The following is a 25,601-nucleotide window of genomic DNA, read 5'->3' on the forward strand; positions in this document are numbered from 1 at the left end:
CAGGACTAACTGCGTTATAGTTTGAAACGCGTAACTCTTGTCCTTTTATCCTCCCCCCTCGTCCTATGTCTTCCTACCCTTCTCCCTTCAATTTTGTATGTTTTTTTTTCTTTAATTTTTAATATTCCCCATTAAAAGTCATGTTTTAATTCCACACTATCAAGCGGTTGCTGGAACCCTCTCGTTTTTACTGTCCTAATCCAGTCCACCTTGACTAAAACCCTAGCTGTAGAAGAGAAGCTCCAAAGCACATGCTTCCTCCACCATGCCTCACCGTGGGGATGGTGATTATATAGTGATGCATGGTGAGACATGACACAAACCAAACCTTTTAGAATAGAAAGTTCCAGGGCTGTGCTGTTCCGCTCGGTATGCTGTTTACATCTGGCTGCTGCCAGAGCTGGTAGCAGCAGATTGAGGGTGGTGGTGCGGAGTGTTGGATCCCCAGTGATCTGATATTGATGACTTTTACTAAGGATAAGTCATTAGAAATACTAAAGGAAAAATAAAATGGTTCCTCTGCCCTGTTGGTGAAAATTCACAGTAATGATCCAGGAGACTCAATAACTTAAATGCTTTTTATGATCTACATTTCAAAGTCCACCACCTTCATCAGGCTGTAACAACAATGCAAGGAGGAGCGCACGCGTTCAGATTGATAGATTGATCTCTCCCGACTGTAAGAAGCTTCACTCCATTGTGGTGGCGTCTATATGGAGAAAAATGTCCCCACTGCATGGACTGGAATACATTCTGGGAGTGGTAGTGCTTCTCACGGCTCCCTGGACTAGACAGGGCAAAACTAGTTTGTACCACCTTCCAGGAAGTGTCCGCCCTGAGCGTGGAGGCTTCTCCCACTGTTTCAATGGCAGCCTCTTGAGGGGGGGGACTGAATATGTAACGTTCATATGCACACATCAGCCAGTAGATGGCAGCAGCGTGTACCGCACAATTCACATTAATCAGTCCGCAGTGTGCGCACATACACTGCATTATGGATATTACTGCAAGCTCCCTGCCTTGGTGTAATCCTTGACACTGAGCTCTCCTTCAAACCACATATCCAAGCACTTTCCACTTCCTGCCTTCAAATCAAAAATATTTCCCGGATCCGTACATTTGTCAACGAAGAATCTATAAAAACCCTAGTCCATGCCCTCATCGTCTCCCGCCTTGACTACTGCAACCTCCTGCTCTGTGGCCTCCCCTCTAACACTCTCACACCCCTCCAATATATTCTAAACTCTGCTGCCCGACTAATCTACCTGTCCCCCCGCTATTCCCCGGCCTCTCCCCTCTGTCAATCCCTTCACTGGCTCCCCATTACCCAAAGACTCCAGTTCAAAACCCTAACCATGACGTACAAAGCCATCCACAACCTGTCTCCTCCATACATCTGTGACCGCGTCTCCCGGTACTTACCTGCACGCAACCTCCGATCCTCACAAGATCTCCTTCTCTACTCCCCTCTTATCTCCTCTTCCCACAATCGTATACAAGATTTCTCTTGCGTATCACCCCTACTCTGGAACTCTCTACCACAACATATCAGACTCTCGCCTACCATCGAAACCTTCAAAAAGAACCTCAAGACCTAACTCTTCCAATAAGCCTACAACCTGCAGTAACCACCACTCAACTAAACTGCTGCACGACCAGCTCTATCCTCACCTACTGTATCCTCACCCATCCCTTGTAGATTGTGAGCCCTCGCGGGCAGGGTCCTCTCTCCTCATGTACCAGTCAGACTTGTATTGATTAAGATTATTGTACTTGTTTTTTATGTATATACCTTCTCACATGTTATATGCCATGGAATTAATGGCGCTATAATAATTATAATTATACATCTCCTGACTGCGCCCACAGTAATTCTGGCACATTGGAACAGATCTACTGACATGACAACTGTTTCACTCAGCAGTAGTACAGTGGGTAGCAGGATTCCACACTGGACAATAATGAACATTATTAGAATTGATTGTTTATTCTGTCTTCACCCCCAAGTAAACGACTCTTTAGTCAATTAATAATAGTTTTGCTACTTTGCAATTTGTATGGGATTTTTTCTTCAATATTTGTTATATTTAGATATATTTAGGTTATATTTTTCAAAAATAACATGCATTTTATTTTTGGCAGATGACTGTATCTGGAGCTCCGAGGGACATCTGATATCTTTAGAATTTAAAGCAGATAATTCTAGTATCACACAAGATACATGTACACAGCATTCTGACATCTTGGATATACCCCCAGCTGTTGACAGCAGAGATCGATCATCGGATGATTTTAATGAAGAAATATCTCCTACTCCATCAAAGATTGTTAAGCAAAATAAAAGTCAGAGAAGAAATGCTGAAGATAAAAGCCCTCCTACAAGGAAGAAGCCATATTCATGTTCAGAATGTGGGAAATGTTTTTCACGTATATCACTTCTTAGTAATCACACAAGAATTCATACAGTAGAGAAGCCATTTTCATGTTCAGAATGTGAGAAGTGTTTTTCTCGTAAAGATACTCTTGTTCGACATCAAATCCTTCACACAGGACAGAAACTATTTTCATGTTCAGAATGTGGGAAATGTTTTGCACGTAAAATACATCTTACTTATCATGAGAGAATTCACACAGGAGAGAAGCCATATTCATGTTCAGAATGTGGGAAATGTTTTGCGCAGAAAAGTCGTCTTAAGCAGCACAACACAATTCACACAGGAGAGAAGCCATATTCATGTTCAGAATGTGGGAAATGTTTTTCACTGAAATCATATCTTAATGCTCACGAAAGATTTCACACAGGAGAGAAGCCATTTTCATGTTCAGAATGTGGAAAATGTTTTGCAAATAAATCACATCTTAATCGTCACAAGAGAATTCACACAGGAGAGAAGCCATTTTCATGTTCAGAATGTGGGAAATGTTTTACAGAAAAATCACAGCTTACTTGTCATGAGAAAATTCATACAGGAGAGAAGCCATTTTCATGTTCAGAATGTGGGAAATGTTTTTCTCTTAAAAGAACTCTTATTCAACATCAACGGCTTCACACAGGAAAGAAACCATTTTCGTGTTCAGAATGTGGGAAATGTTTTACTCTTAAATCTAATCTTAATCAACATCAAAGACTTCACACAGGAGAGAAGCTATATTCATGTTCAGAATGCAGCAAATATTTTTTTAATAAATCAAAACTTAGTAGTCATGAGAGAATTCACACAGGAGAGAAGCCATATTCATGTTCAGAATGTGGGAAATGTTTTACTTATAAATCAGCTCTTAATTCGCATGAGAGATATCACACAGGAGAGAAGCCATTTTCATGTTCAGAATGTGGGAAATGTTTTACTTATAAATCAGCTCTTAATTCGCATGAGAGATATCACACAGGAGAGAAGCCATATTCGTGCTTAGATTGTGGGAAATGCTATTCGCAGAAATTTCTTCTTGTTATTCATGAGAGAATTCACACAGGAAAGAAGCCATTTACATGTTCAGAATGTGGGAAATGTTATTATCAGAAATTATCACTCACTCAACATCAAAGACTTCACACAGGAGTGAAGTCTTATTCATGTACAGAATGTGGGAAATATTTTTCTCAAAAATCACATCTTTGTAGTCATAAGAGAATTCATACAGGAGAGAAGCCATATTCATGTTCAGAATGTGAGAAAAGTTTTGCAGTGAAATCATCTCTTAAAAGTCATGAGAAAATTCATACAGGAGAGAAGCCATTTTCATGTTCAGAATGTGGGCAACGTTTTGCATGGAAATCACAGCTTAATTGTCACGGGAAAATTCATACAGGAGAGAAGCCATATTCATGTTCAGAATGTGGGAAATGTTTTGCACAGAAATCACATCTTAATAGTCATGAGAACATTCATACAGGAGAGAAGCCATATTCATGTTCAGAATGTGGGAAATGTTTTGCATCGAAAATACAGCTTAATCGTCACAACACAGTTCACACAGGAGAGAAGCCATATTCATGTTCAGAATGTGGGAAATGTTTTGCACTGAAATCACAGCTTACTTGTCACGAGAAAATTCATACAGGAGAGAAGCCATATTCATGTTCAGAATGTGGGAAATGTTTTGCACTGAAATCACAGCTTACTTGTCACGAGAAAATTCATATAGGAGAGAAGCCTTATTCATGTTCAAAATGTGGGAAATGTTTTGCACTGAAAGCACATGTTAATAGGCACGAGAAAATTCATACAGCAAAGAAGCCATATTCATGTTCAGAATGTGGGAAATGTTTTGCACGTAAATCACATCTTAGTAGTCACAAGACCATGGAGTTACACTGACAGCTTGGTGCAAGAAAAGGGTCTGGGCCCCCTCTTTTAATGGCTATAAATCTACAAATATAAAACATAAAAACTTCCTTCTCACCCCCTACTGGAGTTGGTCTTTGTTGTCATTTCTCATTCTACCGGGGAGGCCTGGGAGTTTGAGGGTTCTACGCAGGATCTTAGGCTACTTTCACACTAGCGTCGTTTAGGGGAAAAAACGCATCCTGCAAAGTTGTTTGCAGGATGCGTTTTTGCCCCATAGAGTAACATTACCGACGCATTGCGACGTATTGACACACGTCGCAACCGTCGTGCGATGGTTGCGCCGTGTTGTGGCGGACCGCAGGGAGCAAAAAACGTTAAATGTAACGTTTTTTGCTGCCGACGGACCGCTTTTTCCGACCGCACATGCGCGGCCGGAACTCCGCCCCCACCTCCCTGCACCTCACAATGGGGCAGCGGATGCGCCGGAAAAATGTATCCGCTGCCTCCGTTGTGCAGCGCATCAAACGCTAGCGTCGGAATCTCGGCCCGACGCACTGTGACGGGCCGAATCCGACGCTAGTGTGAAAGTAGCCTAGGTGTTCCCAGCATTGCTCTTTTCTGGACAGAGAGCTCAGATGTTGTTCCTGGGATCTGTTGTAACCATTCTTCCAACTTGGGTGTCACTGCTCTAAGTGCTCCTATCACCACTGGAATCACTGCTGCCTTCACCTTCCACATCTCCAGTTCTCCTTTGAGGCCCTGGAACTTCTCCAGCTTCTCATGCTACTTCTTTCTAATGCTGCTGTCATTTGGCACTGCCACGTCTATTATCATTGCTGTCTTCTGATCCTTGTCTGTTATCACAATGTCTGGTTGGTTAGCCAACACCTCCTTATTCGTCTGGATCTTGAAGTCCCACAGGATTTTTGCCCTTTCATTCTCCAGCACATTCTCTGGTATCTCCCACCTGGACTTAGGGGGACTTAGCCAATATGCTGTGCAGAAGTTCCTGTATACAATTCCCGCTACTTGGTTGTGTCGTTCGGTATACGCTGTTCCTGCTTGCATTTTGCATATCTATTGTGGAGACACAGCATTGTATCTTAATTAACCGGATGACTTTTTTGCAAACCAAGATGAATAGACTGTTATCTGTACGTTGACTTTTGAATTTGTGTTGGTCAAGAAAACAGACTTTTGCTTGTGTAAGCCTGTAATATTGAAATTTCATATAACATATTGTGATCTTATCCTTGATGACTAGTGATGTTTACTGATATGCTAATTATGCATTGTGTAAGCCAGATAGTTTGGTGACTTAAAAAACAGAGCAGGAAAAACTATGCAAATAGATTAAATAATCAAGTAATGCTACTTGATCTCATCTCTATTCTTACCCTTTATGTAAATACTGAATGAAGGACACTTGTTAAGTATAAAAAAGAGGTTACATGCCTCTATAGAGCGAGACAGCCAGAGATTTTGCTAAGACATCCAGGGGACTCTACAGGACTGCAGGTAATGCATAATGGCTCCATCACGAGGGACACAGATTCATTATTCTACAGGATTTCCGGCTTAGGGGACTTCAGCCCCAGCCGGCAGAATACAGATCTGCTCCATTGACCATCACAAATCCATGGATACTTTTGGAGAAAGCCAGGATTGGGACCTGCCAGGTTGTGACTCGGGTCAAACGGCCTTATACCTCAATGAACTATCATCTTCCTAAGCTTGTTGTTGCCTCCTCTGTGTGTGTGTGTGTGTGCCACACATGCGATAATCGACCCTGGAAGATGAAGCCAGGTTGTGACCCTCCGGTTAACTGAATTTGTACCTGAATGGACTGTCATCTTCCAACGCTTCTCGTTACCTCCTCTCTGTGGGTGTGTGCCACAGGTGGGGTAGTCGATCCTGGAAGCTCTGAAGTAACAGCTGCCATCCCGGCGAGTTAGCGGAAGGGTCAGATTCTAATGTGCACCATCTTGGGATATCTTGCTGGGGGTGTTGTACGTGTTATCTGCCTGTTTTGTGGTTCAGTAAAGCATTGCCACACTGTTTTCACTAACTGTGTTGTCTAAGTAGCATTATGCTCACGTTAAAGAGAGTGGGTGTGCAGTGGGACGAGATCCCTGGTCCATGCGATTCCGGCTAGCTGACTGTCTTAGGCTAGTTTCACACTGGCGTTTACCTGATCTGCGGCGGGCTGCGGACTTCCTCTGTGAAGCCCTGCCCTCGGCCGCACCTCCGCTGCTAGCTCCGCCTACATCTGCATGCGGCCCGCGTACCTATATTTAACATTGGGTACGCAGGTCGTGCGGCTGTATGCAGATGGTGCCGCATGCATCGTTTTGACGATGCGGCGACCAGCGTAGGACGCAGCCTGTAGCATTTTTTTCCGCATCAAAATGACGCATTCGGCACAATCCGTATACAGCCGCACGACCTGCGTACCTAATGTTAAATATAGGTATGCGGGGCTTCACGGAGGAAGTCTGCAGCCCGCCGCAGATCAGGTAAACGCTAGTGTGAAACTAGCCTTACAAACTCAAATTTTTTAAACCTACAGCTCGCTCACTAACATGCAAGTTAGGCACAACTGAGAACAGTTTTTGTGGTAAAACAAAGTATTTTAATCATATACAGGTCCTTCTCAAAAAATTAGCATATAGTGTTAAATTTCATTATTTACCATAATGTAATGATTACAATTAAACTTTCATATATTATAGATTCATTATCCACCAACTGAAATTTGTCAGGTCTTTTATTGTTTTAATACTGATGATTTGGCATACAACTCCTGATAACCCAAAAAACCTGTCTCAATAAATTAGCATATTTCACCCATCCAATCAAATAAAAGTGTTTTTTAATAACAAACAAAAAAACCAACAAATAATAATGTTCAGTTATGCACTCAATACTTGGTCGGGAATCCTTTGGCAGAAATGACTGCTTCAATGCGGCGTGGCATGGAGGCAATCAGCCTGTGACACTGCTGAGATGTTATGGAGGCCCAGGATGCTTCAATAGCGGCCTTAAGCTCATCCAGAGTGTTGGGTCTTGCGTCTCTCAACTTTCTCTTCACAATATCCCACAGATTCTCTATGGGGTTCAGGTCAGGAGAGTTGGCAGGCCAATTGAGCACAGTAATACCATGGTCAGTAAACCATTTACCAGTGGTTTTGGCACTGTGAGCAGGTGCCAGGTCGTGCTGAAAAATGAAATCTTCATCTCCATAAAGCATTTCAGCCGATGGAAGCATGAAGTGCTCCAAAATCTCCTGATAGCTAGCTGCATTGACCCTGCCCTTGATGAAACACAGTGGACCAACACCAGCAGCTGACATGGCACCCCACACCATCACTGACTGTCGGTACTTGACACTGGACTTCAGGCATTTTGGCATTTCCTTCTCCCCAGTCTTCCTCCAGACTCTGGCACCTTGATTTCCGAATGACATGCAAAATTTGCTTTCATCAGAAAAAAGTACTTGGGACCACTTAGCAACAGTCCAGTGCTGCTTCTCTGTAGCTCAAAAGTGGCTTTACCTGGGGAATGCGGCACCTGTAGCCCATTTCCTGCACACGCCTGTGCACGGTGGCTCTGGATGTTTCCACACCAGACTCAGTCCACTGCGTCCTCAGGTTCCCCAAGGTCTGGAATCGGTCCTTCTCCACAATCTTCCTCAGGGTCCGGTCTCCTCTTCTCGTTGTTCAGCGTTTTCTGCCACATTGTTTCCTTCCAACAGACTTACCATTGAGGTGCCTTGATACAGCACTCTGGGAACAGCCTATTTGTTGAGAAATTTCTTTCTGGGTCTTACCCTCTTGCTTGAGGGTGTCAATGATGGCCTTCTTGACATCTGTCAGGTCGCTAGTCTTACCCATGATGGGGGTTTTGAGTAATGAACCAGGCAGGGAGTTTATAAAAGCCTCAGGTATCTTTTGCATGTGTTTAGAGTTAATTAGTTGATTCAGAAGATTAGGGTAATAGGTCGTTTAGAGAACCTTTTCTTGATATGCTAATTTATTGAGACAGGTTTTTTGGGTTATCAGGAGTTGTATGCCAAAATCATCAGTATTAAAACAATAAAAGACCTGACAAATTTCAGTTGGTGGATAATGAATCTATAATATATGAAAGTTTAATTGTAATCATTACATTATGGGAAATAATGACATTTAACACTATATGCTAATTTTTTGAGAAGGACCTGTAATAGCAATTTTAAGCATGAATTAAAGGATATACAGTGACTATCAGAGTCCTGTCATAAACATACAACAAATTACATAGGAATGAATAAGCATCAATACATCACCGGACATTGTAGCATCACTCCTCAATCGGAGGGACCTCGATTCAGTGAAGAGGAAAATTCCGAGAAAACATCAAGACGGCCGGCACGTCTGCTTCACCTGTCTGAAGAAAGTCCCTACCTCACTGAATCATTCCCATTCTTTTATATTCTTATCTGACTATATCCGCTTCTGCGCAGTACATTCTACAAAATCATCGTTATATAATTCATCACGCACTGTCATGCGCAATGAAGACTTCCAGAACCTTCTAACGCGTGATTTCCTTTTAGGCTGCCATCACACTAACAGTATTTGGTCAGTATTTTACATCAGTATTTGTAAGCCAAAACCAGGAGTGGAACAATTAGAGGAAAAGTATAATAGAAACATATGCACCACTTCTGCATTTATCACCCACTCCTGGTTTTGGCTGAGAAATACTGATGTAAAATACTGACCAAATACTGCTAGTGTGATGGCAGCCTTAAGGTCATGCGCAGTTAGTTGTTTTTCTGAGGGTCTTTTTTCAAGGTTATTATACTCCCGTTTTGTACAACTAGACTATTCTTCTGCAGCCATATTTTGTCTGATAATAACCTTATACTCATACTCTAAAGCAAGAAACCATATTGATCACTATATATGTCTGGATACCTACCTATTTAATCCATACAATCAATCTTGACCCCTTTGTATCACACGGACCTGGATGCCCTCCGTTCCCGTGTCGCCACATGTATATAGCCATACACACATATCTTACATAGTCTCCTTTAATATGTATATTGATATCTCTTATTAAACAGTGAACTCTCTTGTTATGTACATCACCGTCCCTTACATATTGGATATATTTGTATCACATTGGGTCCTTGATCAATTGGTTTGTTGCTGTAGGTCACCATGAATACTGTTGTCTTCCTATAAAACATTTTAAAGGCTATGAAACAATTCCACACAGATAATAGAATTATTAAAATAGCCATTACCAATACTGGATAAATTAACCAATTCAACATTTGCTCTGCAGAAGAATTTCTCACATAAATATCAATATTTTATATAAGAAGTCATCACATTTGATTTTGAAACACTTCATTTTTTTCACAAAGCATTTATCACAACACATGATTATCTTAATATATATTAAAACAATAAGCAACATAACTTGAAAAGCGCCTTATAAAATTCCCACTAACCATCCCCGATACCTTGGAACCAATTAGTAGGATTTAAAAAAAAAAAGTATTGGATCACCAACAATCTCTATTCTCATTATTATCGCTTTGGTATTTTCCTCTTGGTCGTTGTATATTAGCCAATTTGACTTGTAAATGTAATTGTCCTTGAGGGTCTATGTAATGACAGGGTAATTCCATGTCAAGTGGACCAGTGGTCCCCACTCGACCTCCGATTTTGCTGAAAATTTATAAGGATGTACATGTATGTTTGAAAAGAGGTTCTGTAAATTTTTAGGGCCAGATCTCAAATACATTGGGCACTGTTGACCTTTCACTGGAGGTTCCACCAAGCCTGCGGCTTCATCTAAGTGGATTTTGCAAACTTTGGCACATAGCCATTAGAGTTCTATACTGGCTATGATGCTGAAATTTGGCATACTAGCTCAACTTTTGGTGCTAAATGCGATAAAATTATTACCGGCTATGACAAAACAATATTTCGGCCGCAATTTTGTGTCAAAGTAGCTTGAAAAACGCGTTGCATAAAATTTATGCCAAACTTTGCCCATATATAACTCAAGACCAAAACCAATAGTAACTGGTGCTTTGCCCTGTACACCAAACATACATGACCTTGCATTGCTGCAATATCACGGTCAAAGCTTATGTATTTGTGGAAATATTCACACCCAGATATGATGAAAAATTTAAAAAACCCGAATTTTACCTATATTTAGGTCAAATTTCTCAAAAAGGGTACCCCTAAAATATATTCTGATATCATTAGAAAGAGCACATTTTTCTCTACAAGGATCATTGTTTGTTTTTTTGGAGTCTCTCAGTTTAAGAAATGAAAAATGCCACTGAACATGGTGTTATTTATTAATACGCAATGAATGGTAACTGCACTATTCAAACCCTTGCGTTGGTCCATGGTGGTTATACCACAACCAATTCCCTAAGAATTGGTATAATCCTATTAAGAATTGTAAAAATGCTGTCTTTCGAGAATTGGCAGCCCCATCGCCTAGGAGCCATGGCCGATAGCCGTGCAAGGCGAGCCTTGGGCGGTCTCTTTATCGCAGGTTCCGAAGCCTGAGGGTGGGTGTCTTTGCCTAGGATCCCAAGCCTAATATTGGGTATCTTTTGTTGGTTCCCAAGCCATAATGTGCAGTCTAAGTGGTCTGGAATTGTTGCTGAATTTGCAACATAATCGGTTCAGAGAAGCTGTATTGTCGGCCCATTGCTGTTGCAGCTGGTGCTGGAATTATTGCAATGATTGACTGCTCGGGAATCCAGCATGTATCATTTCTCACAGGCCAGTGAAAGAAGCTAGCTGGTCCGTGAGGATGCATAAAATTTATTAATGCATCATGCTCGTCGACTGAAATTTCAGAAATATTTCCAATCCACCAGTTCCTATCGTAAATGCAGGCAATGTATTGTCCTGGCTGGAGATTTGCAATTGGCACAAAAGGCATTTCTGATCTGACAGATCTATCTACATGGGCAATGAAAGATGATGGGTCGTTTGACACCTTTGAAATGCGAATCTTTTTGTCATCAATTGGCACAAACTGGTGATTTTCTCTTGTTCCAGCAATTGTATGTCCATCTTTGAACCTTTCCTCTTGAACTACCCGTATTTCGTCAATTTTTTCTTTTGGAACAAAAAAAACTTGATTCCTTGCATTTGCTTGTTGCAAAAGTTGAATAAATCCACCGGGGTCAGTATTTGGTTTTCAGTTGGGCGTTGAAGACTGGCACGAGCTGCCAACCTCTTTGCTGTCCCTCCAATCCCATCACAGGGCGACTTTCCATGACTGGTACCAAAAAAATTCCATTCAGCGCTGATATTGAAATCAGCATTGTGGTGGCACAAGTTGAGAGAATTTTTGAAATTTTTGTACTGGGCTGCAGATCCATCGCTGAAGTAGTGGATATGACGAATCCCATAGATGAGAGTCTTGAGATACTCCACAATTACTGTTAAGTGTGGACTGCAACTGTGTCATGTCGTGAGCAATCACTGATTATGCACAAGCTGATGTTTTGCGCAGCTTCACCATTTAACTCCTTGAAGTAAATTACAAATGGGGCATTTCTGATCTGACAGATCTATCTACATGGGCAATGAAAGATGATGGGTCGTTTGACACCCTTGAAATGCGAATCTTTTGTCATCAATTGGCACAAACTGGTGCTTTTCTCTTGTTCCAGCAATTGTATGTCCATCTTTGAACCTTTCCTCTTATTCCAGGTCCTACGCTTGCCTTACCTCGCTGAGAATAAACGTCGGTTTTTGAAATGTATTCTTTAGCCTTCTGATCGTGCACTCCGCCTCCTAGCTTCAGGTGTTTTAATTACAGCAGGTCCAATACCCCTCCACAGAGAAAGAGAATTTTAGTCTAAGAAGAGGTTTCACATGTACCCATTCAGATGGAGACGTTTATTCTCAGCGAGGTAAGGCAAGCGTAGGACCTGGAATAAGAGAGATGCCGTAAAGGGGCTTCCAGGTACACATAAAATTGGCCATTTGTATGCGCTAAAAGCTCTCATTTTTCATATTTCTAGTGCAGTAATGCAGTTAAAATTTTGTGTTTTCAAGTTTGCATGTTTTAGCGCTGCAGTGTGCTGCCTTATTTACTTAACTATATACGAGTTGGCGACTCTGGGTTCAGCACCTGTTCACACTTAGTCTATGTTTGGATGTGCCGGTCAGGTTTTTGAAATGTATTCTTTAGCCTTCTGATCGTGCACTCCGCCTCCTAGCTTCAGGTGTTTTAATTACAGCAGGTCCAATACCCCTCCACAGAGAGAGAGAATTTTAGTCTAAGAAGAGGTTTCACATGTACCCATTCAGATGGAGACGTTTATTCTCAGCGAGGTAAGGCAAGCGTAGGACCTGGTATAAGAGAGATGCCGTAAAGGGGCTACCAGGTACACATAAAATTGGCCATTTTTATGCGCTAAAAGCTCTTATTTTTCATATTTCTAGTGTAGTAATGCAGTTAAAATTTTGTGTTTTCAAGTTTGCATGTTTTAGCGCTGCAGTGTGCTGCCTTATTTACTTAACTATATACGAGTTGGCGACTCTGGGTTCAGCACCTGTTCACACTTAGTCTATGTTTGGATGTGCCGGTCAGGTTTTTGAAATGTATTCTTTAGCCTTCTGATCGTGCACTCCGCCTCCTAGCTTCAGGTGTTTTAATTACAGCAGGTCCAATACCCCTCCACAGAGAGAGAGAATTTTAGTCTAAGAAGAGGTTTCACATGTACCCATTCAGATGGAGACGTTTATTCTCAGCGAGGTAAGGCAAGCGTAGAACCTGGTATAAGAGAGATGCCGTAAAGGGGCTACCAGGTACACATAAAATTGGCCATTTTTATGCGCTAAAAGCTCTCATTTTTCATATTTCTAGTGCAGTAATGCAGTTCAAATTTCGTGTTTTCAAGTTTGCATGTTTTAGCGCTGCAGTGTGCTGCCTTATTTACTTAACTATATACGAGTTGGCGACTCTGGGTTCAGCACCTGTTCACACTTAGTCTATGTTTGGATGTGCCGGTCAGGTTTTTTAAACGAAATATTGTTTTGTCATAGCCGGTAATAATTTTATCGTATTTAGCACCAAAAGTTGAGCTAGTATGCCAAATTTCAGCATCATAGCCAGTATAGAACTCTAATGGCTATGTGCCAAAGTTTGCAAAATCCACTTAGCTGAAGCCGCAGGCTTGGTGGAGCCTCCAGTGAAAGGTCAACAGTGCCCAATGTATTTGAGATCTGGCCCTAAAAATTTACAGAACCTCTTTTCAAACATACATGTACATCCTTATAAATTTTCAGCAAAATCGGAGAAGGTCGAGTGGGGACGATTTTTAAAACTGGTCCACTTGATGTGGAATGACCCGACAGCAAGCAGGACCTATAATTTAACACATTCCTGGTAACTGGTAACTATTACCAATTGTTGCTGCACGGGAACAGTATTCAATATCTCCAATATTGCATATATTTGATCATCTAAATATTCTGTGGATTATACTAATTTATCCCACATTTGCATAATCATTGGATGTACAGAGTACTAAAGATTGTATTTTTTACTTCCATTTGCACTACATGAGGTCGTCCTGATTCCCTAGGTTTATTATCTGCCGCTCTTTTGAATTTAATATGTTTAGGTAATACCCTAGCATCTAAGTGTTTATATGGCACAATAAATGTAGCAGGCGTCAGTCTAGCCAACGTACAACTTCCCTTAATTCCTACAAGAAGCCATTTATAGACATTACTTCCACGTATCCAATACATTCCATTAGGAAGATCCCATAAAGCTGAATGTTATAATACCAACCATAAAACTAAATCGATAAAGATACTTACATTTGACATCATGCACCAACCAGGACTTTGTCCTTTAGGACTACAATAACCTGCATTAGGATTACCACATGTTCTGTCGCCTTTTGTATACTCAGACGATTCGTCACACATCAAACTGCCAGGTATATTTGTTACAGAACCCCAGCACCAAGAATATGTATGCTATATATATTATGTATAATAGGTTCCATGTGAAATGCATCAGTCCACAGGCTGCATCCCTGGGCAGAGGGGACAAGATATTCTCCTGACCTCCCCCACCTTTGTAATTCCCACAGTAAATACCAGCAGGCTCCGGCCCCCTGCGGCTATTGTAATTGTATGTCTGGCCTGTTTTTTCTATTGGCCTGCCCTGTGTATCTGTGTTATATATTCTGTTTGCTGTGAATAAAGTGTGTTCTTTTAGACTGGACATACGTGGAGTAGCAGTCAGCTTTTATATGCTCCCATGTAATCAAGAAATTCCAGCCAGCATCCTTAATTCAGAATCCAGCAAAAGCAGAGCGGACCTCCTGAAACACAGGGGGTGCTGAAAGAGGTACTACAGCACAGTAGACCCCGTTACACTGGTGGCAGACAGCGGGATGTGATACCCCTTCTACAGGAGGAAAGGAATGAATGGAAGACAACTACCAGAAGTTAAAGAAGACTACACTAAAAGATCTGGTGGAAGCCCAAGGGTTAATCGCCAGCAACAAAACTAAAGCGGATTTGATAGCAGCCATCATGGAACACAACAGTGCAGCGCCCCCCAATGTGAACGTGGAGGAGACTGAATTCCAGAGGGAGGTAAAGATCAGACTGGCGTTCTATGGCCCAAACCCTGCAGTAGAGATCATACGAGAGGTGATGGCTGATGTGCGTACTGATCTGAAGGAAGAGATGGCCGAGCAGACCAGGATAGAGCTAACCAAGATGGAGATGGCAGAGCGGACCAAAGTGGAGCTGGCCAAGATGGCAGAGCGGAGAGAGGAGAGTCAGCGAGCAAGGGAAGCTCTGGCCTCCGCCCAGGTACCTTCACCAGTAAGCCACAAAAAGATCCAGTATAATGCCTTCCAACAGTTGGGGGAGGCAGAGGAAGACATTGATGGCATCCTGCAGGACTTTGAGCGGCAGTGTGCCCTTCATCAAGTGAAGCCGGAGGAACGGGTTCAAATTCTGGCCAGCAAGCTGACAGGCCGGGCAGCGGACGCCTATCGCACGGTACCCGATGAGGACTGTATGGACTATGAGCGGATCAAAGAAGTGATCTTGGCCCGGTATGCGCTGACACCAGAGGCATACCGCCAAAAGTTCTGCGGACTTATAAAACGAGTAACCGATACCCACACTGAATGGGTCTGTAAATTACGGCAGTCACTGCTACAGTGGGTACAAGGGAGCCAAGCAACCACTAAGGAGGACGTCCTCCAGCTTTTCTTGTTAGAACGATTCTTTAATGGACTAAACCCCGAGACACAGGAATGGCTTCAGGACAGGCGGCCAATGACTCTTGAAGCCGCTCGTCTGGCCGATGAATATCATGACGCCAGGAGGCCTCAGTTGTCCAAATCAAAGATGGTCACTAGGGGTCCGCCCATGGACCTGGAGGGCCCCAAACCACCAAAGATTGTAGGGGGATCAGCTAGAAACCCGGCCTACCACAGTTCCCCTGGGGCGCGATGCCACACCTGCCGTCAGCTTGGCCACCTGCAAAGACAATGTCCCAACCGGACTCAGAATACCCAGTGGCCAAAGGCGGGAACAGCTACCTTCCGCCGGGTCGCTGTACACTGCTACCAAGGTGAAGCTGACCCAGCATTGGGGGCTACAACTAACCAAGGGGTGGAAGACATGGAGGAATTGCTGCATGAAGTAGACCCCATGCAGGCAGCCCGGGCAGATAATCGACAACAGCATCTACAGGTCGTGTGGGTTAATGGGAAACGCATGCAGGGACTAAGAGATTCCAGAGCAACTTTGACCCTTGTGAAGCCTCATCTCGTCCGGGACCAAGAGAAGACGGACCGGACAGTGACAGTCCGTGTAGCAGGGGAGCCATACATCGACTGCCCACTGCCAGGATTCACCTGAACTGAGGAGTTGGGGATGGTCTTGTTGAGGTTGGCTTGATGGAGGATTTGCCTGCAGACGTTTTGCTGGGAAATGACTTGGGGCCCATGTTGTCTGCCTTCTCGGTTGCCCCTCTGGCTGAGACATATCCTGTGACCACCCGGAGACAAGCTCGAGCTGCGGAGGCGGAATCACACTTAGAGGAGGCCCAGGTAAGACATCCCAGCCCTACACGTATTCCCATAGCCAGACAAATTTCTTGGGCCACCCCAGATGAATTTAAGAGGGAGTTACTTGAGGATCCTTCATTGGAGGGATATCGTGGGAAGGCACAGGAGGGAAGAGGGGTACTGGAAGGGGAACAGTTTATATGGAAGCAAGGACTCCTCTACCGGATCACAGAGCAGCACCACACAGGGACGAGCCCCACTATAAAACGACAGCTGGTAGTTCCCAAGAAGTATAGGCAGGAGTTACTGCGAATCTCTCATGATATACCCTTGGCCGGGCACTTCTGCGTCAGTCGCACCAGGCATCGTCTGACACAAAACTTCTTTTGGCCGGGGGTAACCTATGATGTTCGTCAATACTGGCAGAACTGTGACAGTTGCCAGCGCATTGGCAAGAGGGGAGATCGATGCAAGGCTAAATTGCGCCCCCTCCCCATTGTGGAGGAACCATTTAGCCGAGTAGCGGTCGATCTGATAGGGCCATTAGCCAAACCCAGTCCGTCAGGGAAAAGGTATATATTGACAGTGGTAGATTATGCCACACGATATCCAGAGGCGGTTGCGTTACCTAACATACTGGCAGAGACGGTGGCGACTGCCGTGCTCCAGGTTTTCTCACGGGTTGGATTTCCCCGGGAGATTATCTCAGACCAGGGTACCCAGTTTACAGCAGAGGTGACCAACCAACTGTGGAAGCTGTGCGGCGTAAAGTCCATTAGAAGCGCCCCGTACCACCCGCAAACCAATGGGTTTTGTGAACGCTTTAATGGGATGTTAAAACAACTCCTTGGGTCTTTTACCAGGACCTACAGGGACTGGGAGAAATTCTTGCCTCACCTCCTGTTTGCCTATCGAGAGGTGCCCCAAGAATCCATGGGGTTCTCCCCATTTGAACTGGTATACGGGTAAGGGGACCCCTAGAATTAGTGCTAGAACATTGGGAAGGGGAGGGCATCATAGAAGGGGTACCTATTGCACCCTATGTGCTGGAATTCCGAAACCGCCTACAGGAGCTGACCCAGGCTGTACGTGGGAACATGCAGGTGGCCCAGCAGCGCCAGCGCATATGGTACAATCGGAGGGCCAGAAAGCGCACCTGGGAAATAGGGCAGAAGGTCCTGGTGTTAGAGCCCACTAGGCAGAACAAGTTCCAAGCTGCTTGGCAGGGGCCCTACCAGGTAGTGGGGAAAATAGCCGACACCACCTATAATGTCGCCGATTGTGACGACCCCAGGGTTATCCGCATGTTCCACGTGAATATGCTGAAGCCCTATCGGGAGCGCCCTGAAGAGGTAGTGGCCATCTGTGCACCTGAAGCAGAGGATTTAGCCAGACTTCCCTTGCCGGATGTCTTAGGGGAGAGGACTCAGTCTAAAACATTGGACCAGGTACACTGGGGTGAAGACTTAGGTCCCCGGGAGAGACAGCAGGCGGAGGAGTTGTTGAGGCAGCGACAGAGGATGTTTTTGGGGAAACCCGGGTACACTCACCTGGCACAACACAAGGTTGAGACCCAGGATCAGACCCCCCTGCGACAACCCCCCTTCCGCGTCCCTGAGTCTGTACGAGAAGGGATGCGACAAGAGATACAAGAGATGTTGCGTTTAGGGGTCATTGAAGAGTCAGATAGTCCCTGGGCATCCCCCGTAGTGTTAGTGCCCAAGAAGGATGGGACTACATGGTTTTGTGTAGACTATCGTAAGCTCAATGAGAAAACAGTGACGGATGCGTATCCCATGCCGCGTGTGGATGAGTTGTTAGACCGGCTGGCAGGGGCAAAGTATTTGACCACCATCGATCTATGCAAAGGCTACTGGCAGATTCCCCTTAGTCATGCTATTCCCAAGTCGGCATTTGTCACCCAGGCCGGAATCACCCTGAACCCAAACAAGTGTCACGTGGGCAAAGCAGAGGTTCAGTATTTAGGGCATTGGGTGGGAAGTGGGAAACAGAGACCAGAACCAGCCAAGATTGAGACCATAGCCAAATGGCCCACCCCACGCACTAAAACCCAGGTCATGGTGTTTCTAGGGACAGCGGGGTATTACAGGAAATTCGTTCCCAATTACAGCAGCGTGGCCAAGCCCCTCACTGATCTGACCCATAAGAACCAACCCCGCCAGGTAACCTGGATCCCAGAGTGTGAGGAAGCCTTCCGCCAGCTAAAGGACGCCCTCACCAATACCCCTGTATTGGCCGCACCCGATCCAACTAAACGTTTCCTGGTTCACACAGACGCTTCTATGTTTGGATTGGGGGCAGTACTAAGCCAGGTTGGGCCGGACGGCCAAGAACACCCGGTAGCTTACCTGAGTCAGAAACTACTGCCCCGTGAAGTGAGCTATGCGGCCATCGAGAAGGAGTGCCTGGCAATAGTATGGGCACTCAAAAAGTTACAAACATATTTGTATGGACGACAGTTTTCCCTCCTAACGGACCATAATCCCCTAGTCTGGTTTAATCGAGTCTCTGGAGACAATGCCAGATTACTGCGGTGGAGTTTAGCCCTACAACCTCAGGACTTCACCATCCACTACAGACCCGGCAAACAAAACGGTAATGCTGATGGACTAAGTCGACAAACGGAACTTGTACCAACCCCATAAACTTCGGTCATCCCCAAACCGATCCGTTAAGGATCAGACTGTGTATGCCAATCACGTAGCTGAAAAGGGGAGCCGTGTTACAGAACCCCAGCACCAAGAATATGTATGCTATATATACTATGTATAATAGGTTCCATTTGAAATGCATCAGTCCACAGGCTGCATCCCTGGGCAGAGGGGACATGATATTCTCCTTCTGACCTCCCCCACCTTTGTAATTCCCACAGTAAATACCAGCAGGCTCCGGCCCCCTGCGGCTATTGTAATGTATGTCTGGCCTGTTTTTTCTATTGGCCTGCCCTGTGTATCTGTGTTATATATTCTGTTTGCTGTGAATAAAGTGTGTTCTTTTAGACTGGAAATACGTGGAGTAGCAGTCAGCTTTTATATGCTCCCATGTAATCAAGAAATTCCAGCCAGCGTCCTTCATTCAGAATACAGCAAAAGCAGAGTGGACCTCCTGAAACACGGGGGGTGCTGAAAGAGGTACTACAGCACAGTAGACCCCGTTACAATATTACTACAAGTATCATTGGTTGAGAAATATATCGGAACACAGACATATAATTATATATTTACCTGACTACTAAACTGTGTCAGTATAATCAAAGACTCCTAGGTATACATGTATAAAATTAGAACAATTGGAGTCAGCCAATGATATTAAATAAACCAAAACAATTTATTGAACAATTTAACAACAATTGCAAGTACAAATACTCATATAGATATAGATAAACTGGTAATTACAACAGTTATCAGTAAAACTGAAGGACACGGGTAAAGAAGGGGAGTCCCAAGGAAACCACTGATGATATTAATCTGACCAGAGAATACAAGTTCTTTGAACAACTAGGCCCCAAAGTAAACTCATATCTGCGCCTTTAAGTGCAGTAAGTGATGTGGCTAGTCAAAGGTTGATTCTCACCCATCTTGGTCGCAGTGAGTCAAGGGACTTGCAACCCCTACGCGTGTTTTGCGTAGGCTTCTACAGGGGGGGTATCATTAGTTCCATTAACAAACATTTCAGCATATGGCCATGATACATTATGAATTACTCTTTCTAACAAAATTGGTTTAAAAGCATCGGCAGTATTGGATGTAGATTTAAAACTTATTTATATATTATTTAAAGGGATCATTCCTAAATCAGTCAATCCGGTTTTATTTCTTGGTACCCATGCACCTCCTTTAAAAGCTAAATATTGTAAGTTAGTACTTGTTCCACTCATATTCCCTTGCCACCAAGGCAGATTGACCATCCTACTACTGGTATGGGCACCGTAGTGTTCCATAATTGGGAATTTTGAGTGTTATTATTTGCCAAAGTATCTGAGCAATTGTTCCAGGTTAAAATTTCTTCCAAGGATACTGGAATAGCCAAACATGGGAGGCTCGTCGCTGTTACAGGTGAATGAGTACAAATCCCGCCGTCTGTATACTGGATGCTTTTTAATGCTTCAGGTAGCACGCGATGATGTGTCAGGAACTTGCTGTTCACTGGCTCCACTTGGGGTAAACTTGTCCACCCTATAACCGTGGGGATGTCCAAATACACTATTCCAAGGATTCCACATATTAAGTTTTTTGAATCTGTAACAAAATAAAATCGCATTATTCCCGCAAATAACATTTTTCTTGAGGGACATATTCCCACTTTTCTACTCCAGGCCTCATTATGAGGAGAGTCCTATCCTTCCCTAAGCAATGACCTCAGCAGGGGAAGGCTGTCCGTGAGGGTTTTGGACCCAAATTTTAGCTCCAACATGCGTAATATTAGTGGAGCCAAACCCTTTATCTCCTCTTACTTTTAGTTCAGTAGGGGCTTGTCCTTCTTTGGCGTCAGCTAAACTGATGGGAATTAACAATATCTGAGACATTTTTTTTACCCTTTTTTTTTAATCACAAGGGGTTCTGCTGCCAATCATAATCACTTTAATTTCTCCGTGAGAATCTGCATCAATTACTCCTATTACTAATGCCCCTTTCAAAGCAAAACTGGATCATGTATTAATCTGCCGAAAATGACCCTTAGTAATTTTGCATCTGAATCCTGTAGGGATTGTACTTACCTTTCCTGGCATTATTAATACTGCTTCTGTAGCATACAATTATAATCCAGCAGCCGCTGGAGTAGCACGATAAGGCGTTTTTACCTCTTCATGCAACTTCCAGTAAATTTGTGTGTCAACATGTACTTCATGTATACTCACATTAGGTGTCAGCATCCTCATGAGTGGCGTCATGGAGTCAGTAATGGGCCTATTTTTATTCTGAGATTATCTCTCCATTGTCCATATGAATCTGATTGTGTAATTTTCTCCAGTGTGGATTTTAATAATGAAGTCAACAAGAAAATAAAGCCAGCTCACCACCTTCCAGGTGCACGGGAACTCCGTCCTGATGAGACGATATGTAGCAGAGGAAAAAAAAAAAAAGGTCTTTGTTGCAGCTCCTTAGATAAAATCTTCAAAATGTATTAAAAATGACAAAAGGCATGCTCCAAGACCGCACCGTGTGCACACAGAGACAGCAGGTGACGCGTTTCGATCATATATACACAGACTGAACCAATCCATTCACAGTTACAAATCATATGACACGTAAGGTCCTACAACATTGATTGTGAACAAACAGAACATACAAAAATAAGATAAAAACGCTCCTACAAAAGATAATATACAAAGCAAATGAATAAAAGACACATTCATTGATAATGAAACATCATTTCATTGCGTCTGTTCAGTCCGTCTGGAAATCTGGTGCCTCGGTCATAAATCCAGTAGGCTTCTCGGGTTAATGGTCGGCGTCTGACATCTCCACCACGTGGTGAGTTATTAACCTTCTCCAGTCCACAAACTTGCAGCGAGGAAATGTTACCGGCGTCTGAATGAAATTTTTGCTACTGAAGATTTATTACGGGAAAAGTTGGTGTCAATACCATTAGAAATATCATCTAAATGTTCAGCTTTGCGAGTTATTAACTTTCTTATTGTGCAGCCTACATAGGCTCATCTACAGATGGTACCATCAATTTTATAAACCTCTGACTTAGTGTTACAATTAATAAAGCTCCTAATGTTGAATTTTTTAGTATTGTCATGATTGTGAAAACATTTGGTATTGATAGCTTGTTTGCATGTTTTGCAATTTGTTGTTCCACATTTATAGCTACCCTTTGTACTCAACCATGTTTCCCGAGAAGTACGAGATGTAAACATGCTAGGAGACAAAACGTTACCTATAGTGGGGGCCTTTCTTGCTACTATATTGCATCCACTTTGTAATATCAATGCGAGTGTGCGATCCTCATGCAAAATTGGAATGAATTTTTTTATATTTCTGATTAAATAAAATTGAGAGCTATATTGCAAACATAAAAAAGGTTTACGAACAACAGAGTCATCAGTTATATTGTTAGAATTATGAGATGAAATCAAATCCTCATGATTTTTGGCTGCCACTCTATTTAGAGCTCTATTTCGCATCCAATTGGGGTAATCCCTGTCTTTGAAATTCTTACAAGACTGCTTTAGTTCTGTGTTTACATTTTGTTGATCATTACAATTACGTTTAATTCTAGTAAACTCACCAACAGGTATAGACCTGATGGTGTGTTTAGGATGACAGCTTTAGGCATGAAGAATAGTGTTTCAAATCCAGAAAAGAAATCTGATGTCTATCAAAGACATGAGTAAACATCAAATTATTGGAGTTGATGTAGTTGATGAAATCTGGTATGGCAGATACATCGGCACCCCATATGATGAGCGTGTCATCAATGTATCTGCCATACCAGACAATGGCAGAAATAAAAGGATTAGAGTCAGAAAACAAAAACTGAAATTCCCTAAAAGCCATGACCAAATTTGCTAATGAAGGTGAGAATTTTGCACCCATGGTCACCCCAGTGCGCTGTAAATAAAAACATTGATCAAAAGAAAAAAAAAATTATGAGTTAGCAAAACAAAAAGGCAACGTGCAAAATATAATTGATTAAATCTTGGGAATTATTACTGTATCTTGTCAGATGATAATTCAATGATCTCATTGCCAAATCATATAGTATACATGTATATAATGCTATAACATCCACACTTAGCCAGTTATAAGTTGATGACCACTTTCTATTTGATACAACACTGAGAATGTCCCTGGAATCTTTAATATATCCCGGTGTACGTCAAACTAATGGCTGAAGCAATGAGTCAAGCCATTCACATTCATTTGCAGCCCCTATTCCCGAGACTATGGGTCTCATAGATGGAAACGATCCAGGTTTGTGTATCTTTGGCAAACCATGCAAAATGGGCAAAATAGGATAATCAACTTGCAGAAATTCTGCCTGTTTTTTTGACAAAACCCCCAAACTCGCTCCATCCTGGATAATTCTATCAATTTCTATTATTATTATTTATATAGCACCATTAATTCCATGGTGATGCACACGAGAAAGGGGTTACATACAGGGTTATAGATATCAGTTTCTAGTTTATATTGCACTGTTGGATTCTTTTGTAGATTTTATATGTGAGATGATCCCTCAACAATTTCTCCATTGCATCTCTATAATCCTCAGAGTTCATGATAACTATCACACCGCCCTTGTCAGACATTTTGATTATTATGTCCGTCATTTTTTTCAATTCTGAAATAGCATTTTGATGTTTTTTTGACAAATTATTTTTATTAGAATTTCTTCTTGTGTTGTTTTTGAGCAATTTCAATTCACGCTCTATTACCTCCTGAAATCTGTCCATACAATCAGATCGAGATTGAATCGGATAAAATGATGGATTTCTCACTTTGAAGCTTGTGGACTGATTGACTGAGTCACTTGACTTGTTGGTTTGTGAACCGAGTTCTTGAAGCGTTAATACCGAATGTTGTTCCTGAAAATCCAACCCATGAAATTCATTAGTAACCACATCAGAGGTATACACTGAATTGGAGAAATCTTCAAAAAAATGTCTTTTCACTGTCAAATCACGCATGAATTTATTTACATCAAGAATAGTGGAAAATAAATCAAAATCCTGGTCCACAGCAAAAAATTCAAACCATATGATAACACTTAAATGTTCATCTGATACATTTCTTGAAGATAAATTCAGAACATTGTCAGGAATTAATTCATTGAGAAGGTTTTCTTGAGGCGCGTTGTCATGCCAAAATGTCTTTCTGTGCTTGCGCCATGTGCGTTTTTTGACAGCCTGTGTGGTCTGTTAGAAGAATGTCTGGCTTCATTTAACCCCTTCATGACCCAGCCTATTTTGACCTTAATGACCTGGCCATTTTTTGCAATTCTGACTAGTGTCCTTTTATGAGGTCATAACTCAGGAACGCTTCAACGGATCCTAGCGATTCTGAGACTTTTTTCGTGACATATCGGGCTTCATGATAGTGGTAAAATTTCTTCAATATTACTTGCGTTTATTTGTGAAAAAAAAAATGGAAAATTTTGCAATTTTCAAATTTTGAATTTTTATTCTGTTAAACCAGAGAGTTATGTGACACAAAATAGTTAATAAATAACATTACCCACATGTCTACTTTACATCAGCACAATTTTGGAAACAAAATTTTTTTTGCTAGGAAGTTATAAGGGTTAAAATTTGACCAGTGATTTCTCATTTTTACAACAAAATTTACAAAACCATTTTTTTAGGGACCACCTCACATTTCAAGTCAGATTGAGGGGTCTATATGGCTGAAAATACCCAAAAGTTTTGTAGTTTTTGTAGCTGTTTTTAAGTGTATTCACATCAGGGCACCTCGCTGCATTGTGTTCTGTTATTGTGATGCTTATTTTTTGTTGTTAAACCTATAAAAAACAGAAAAGAAAAAATTGCCGAATAAGAAACTGACGAATAAGAAACCAACTTCAGCTCCGAATAAGAAACTGAACGAATAAAGGAACCTTCACACTGAACGATATCGCTAGTGATCCGTGACGTTGCAGCAGCCTGGCTAGCGATATTGTTCAGTTTGACATGCAGCAGCGATCAGGATCCTGCTGTGATGTCGTTGGTCGCTGCAGAAAGTCCAGCACTTTATTTCGTCGCTGTACTCCCTGCAGACATCGCTGAATCGGCGTGTGTGACACCGATTCAGCGATGTCTTCACTGGTAACCAGGGTAAACATCGGGTTACTAAGCGCAGGGCCGCGCTGCTCACAGCCAGTGCAGAGAAGCAGAGTGCCGGGGACAGACAGCGAAGGTAAGTATGTAGTGTTTGTTTTTTTTACTTTTACGATGGTAACCAGGGTAAACATCGGGTTACTAAGCGCGGCCCTGCGCTTAGTAACCCGATGTTTACCCTGGTTACCGGCATCGTTGGTCGCTGGAGAACTGTCTGTGTGACAGCTCTCCAGCGACCAAACAGCGACGCTGCAGCGATCGACATCGTTGTCGGTATCGCTGTAGCGTCGCTTAGTGTGAAGGTACCTTAAGAAACCAACTTCAGCCTCGTTAGATGATAGATGGATAGATGATAGATGGATAAATAGATAGATAATAGATAGATGGATAAATAGATAGATAATCAACAAAA

The 25,601-nt window shown here is 42.7% G+C and overlaps 1 protein-coding gene across 3 annotated transcripts in view; it reads left to right on the top strand.

Annotated features, from left to right (window-relative positions):
- The window catches only part of LOC138641608 (zinc finger protein 585A-like), a 137,246-nt gene that overhangs the window by 17,134 nt on the left and 94,511 nt on the right, over positions 1-25,601 (top strand). For 2 of the 3 annotated variants that reach the window (XM_069729124.1, XM_069729122.1), the window contains exon 2: positions 2,143-6,353. The exons of the other annotated variant lie outside the window; for it this stretch is intronic. In XM_069729124.1, the coding sequence (XP_069585225.1) occupies positions 2,143-4,319 (2,177 nt within the window). In that variant the 3' untranslated portion in view covers positions 4,320-6,353. Of the gene's footprint in view, positions 1-2,142; positions 6,354-25,601 lie in introns of those variants that run through there. 3 annotated transcript variants of the gene reach the window in all.

Source organism: Ranitomeya imitator, chromosome 6, assembly GCF_032444005.1.
Source record: "Ranitomeya imitator isolate aRanImi1 chromosome 6, aRanImi1.pri, whole genome shotgun sequence".
NCBI classification, from domain to species: domain Eukaryota; kingdom Metazoa; phylum Chordata; class Amphibia; order Anura; family Dendrobatidae; genus Ranitomeya; species Ranitomeya imitator.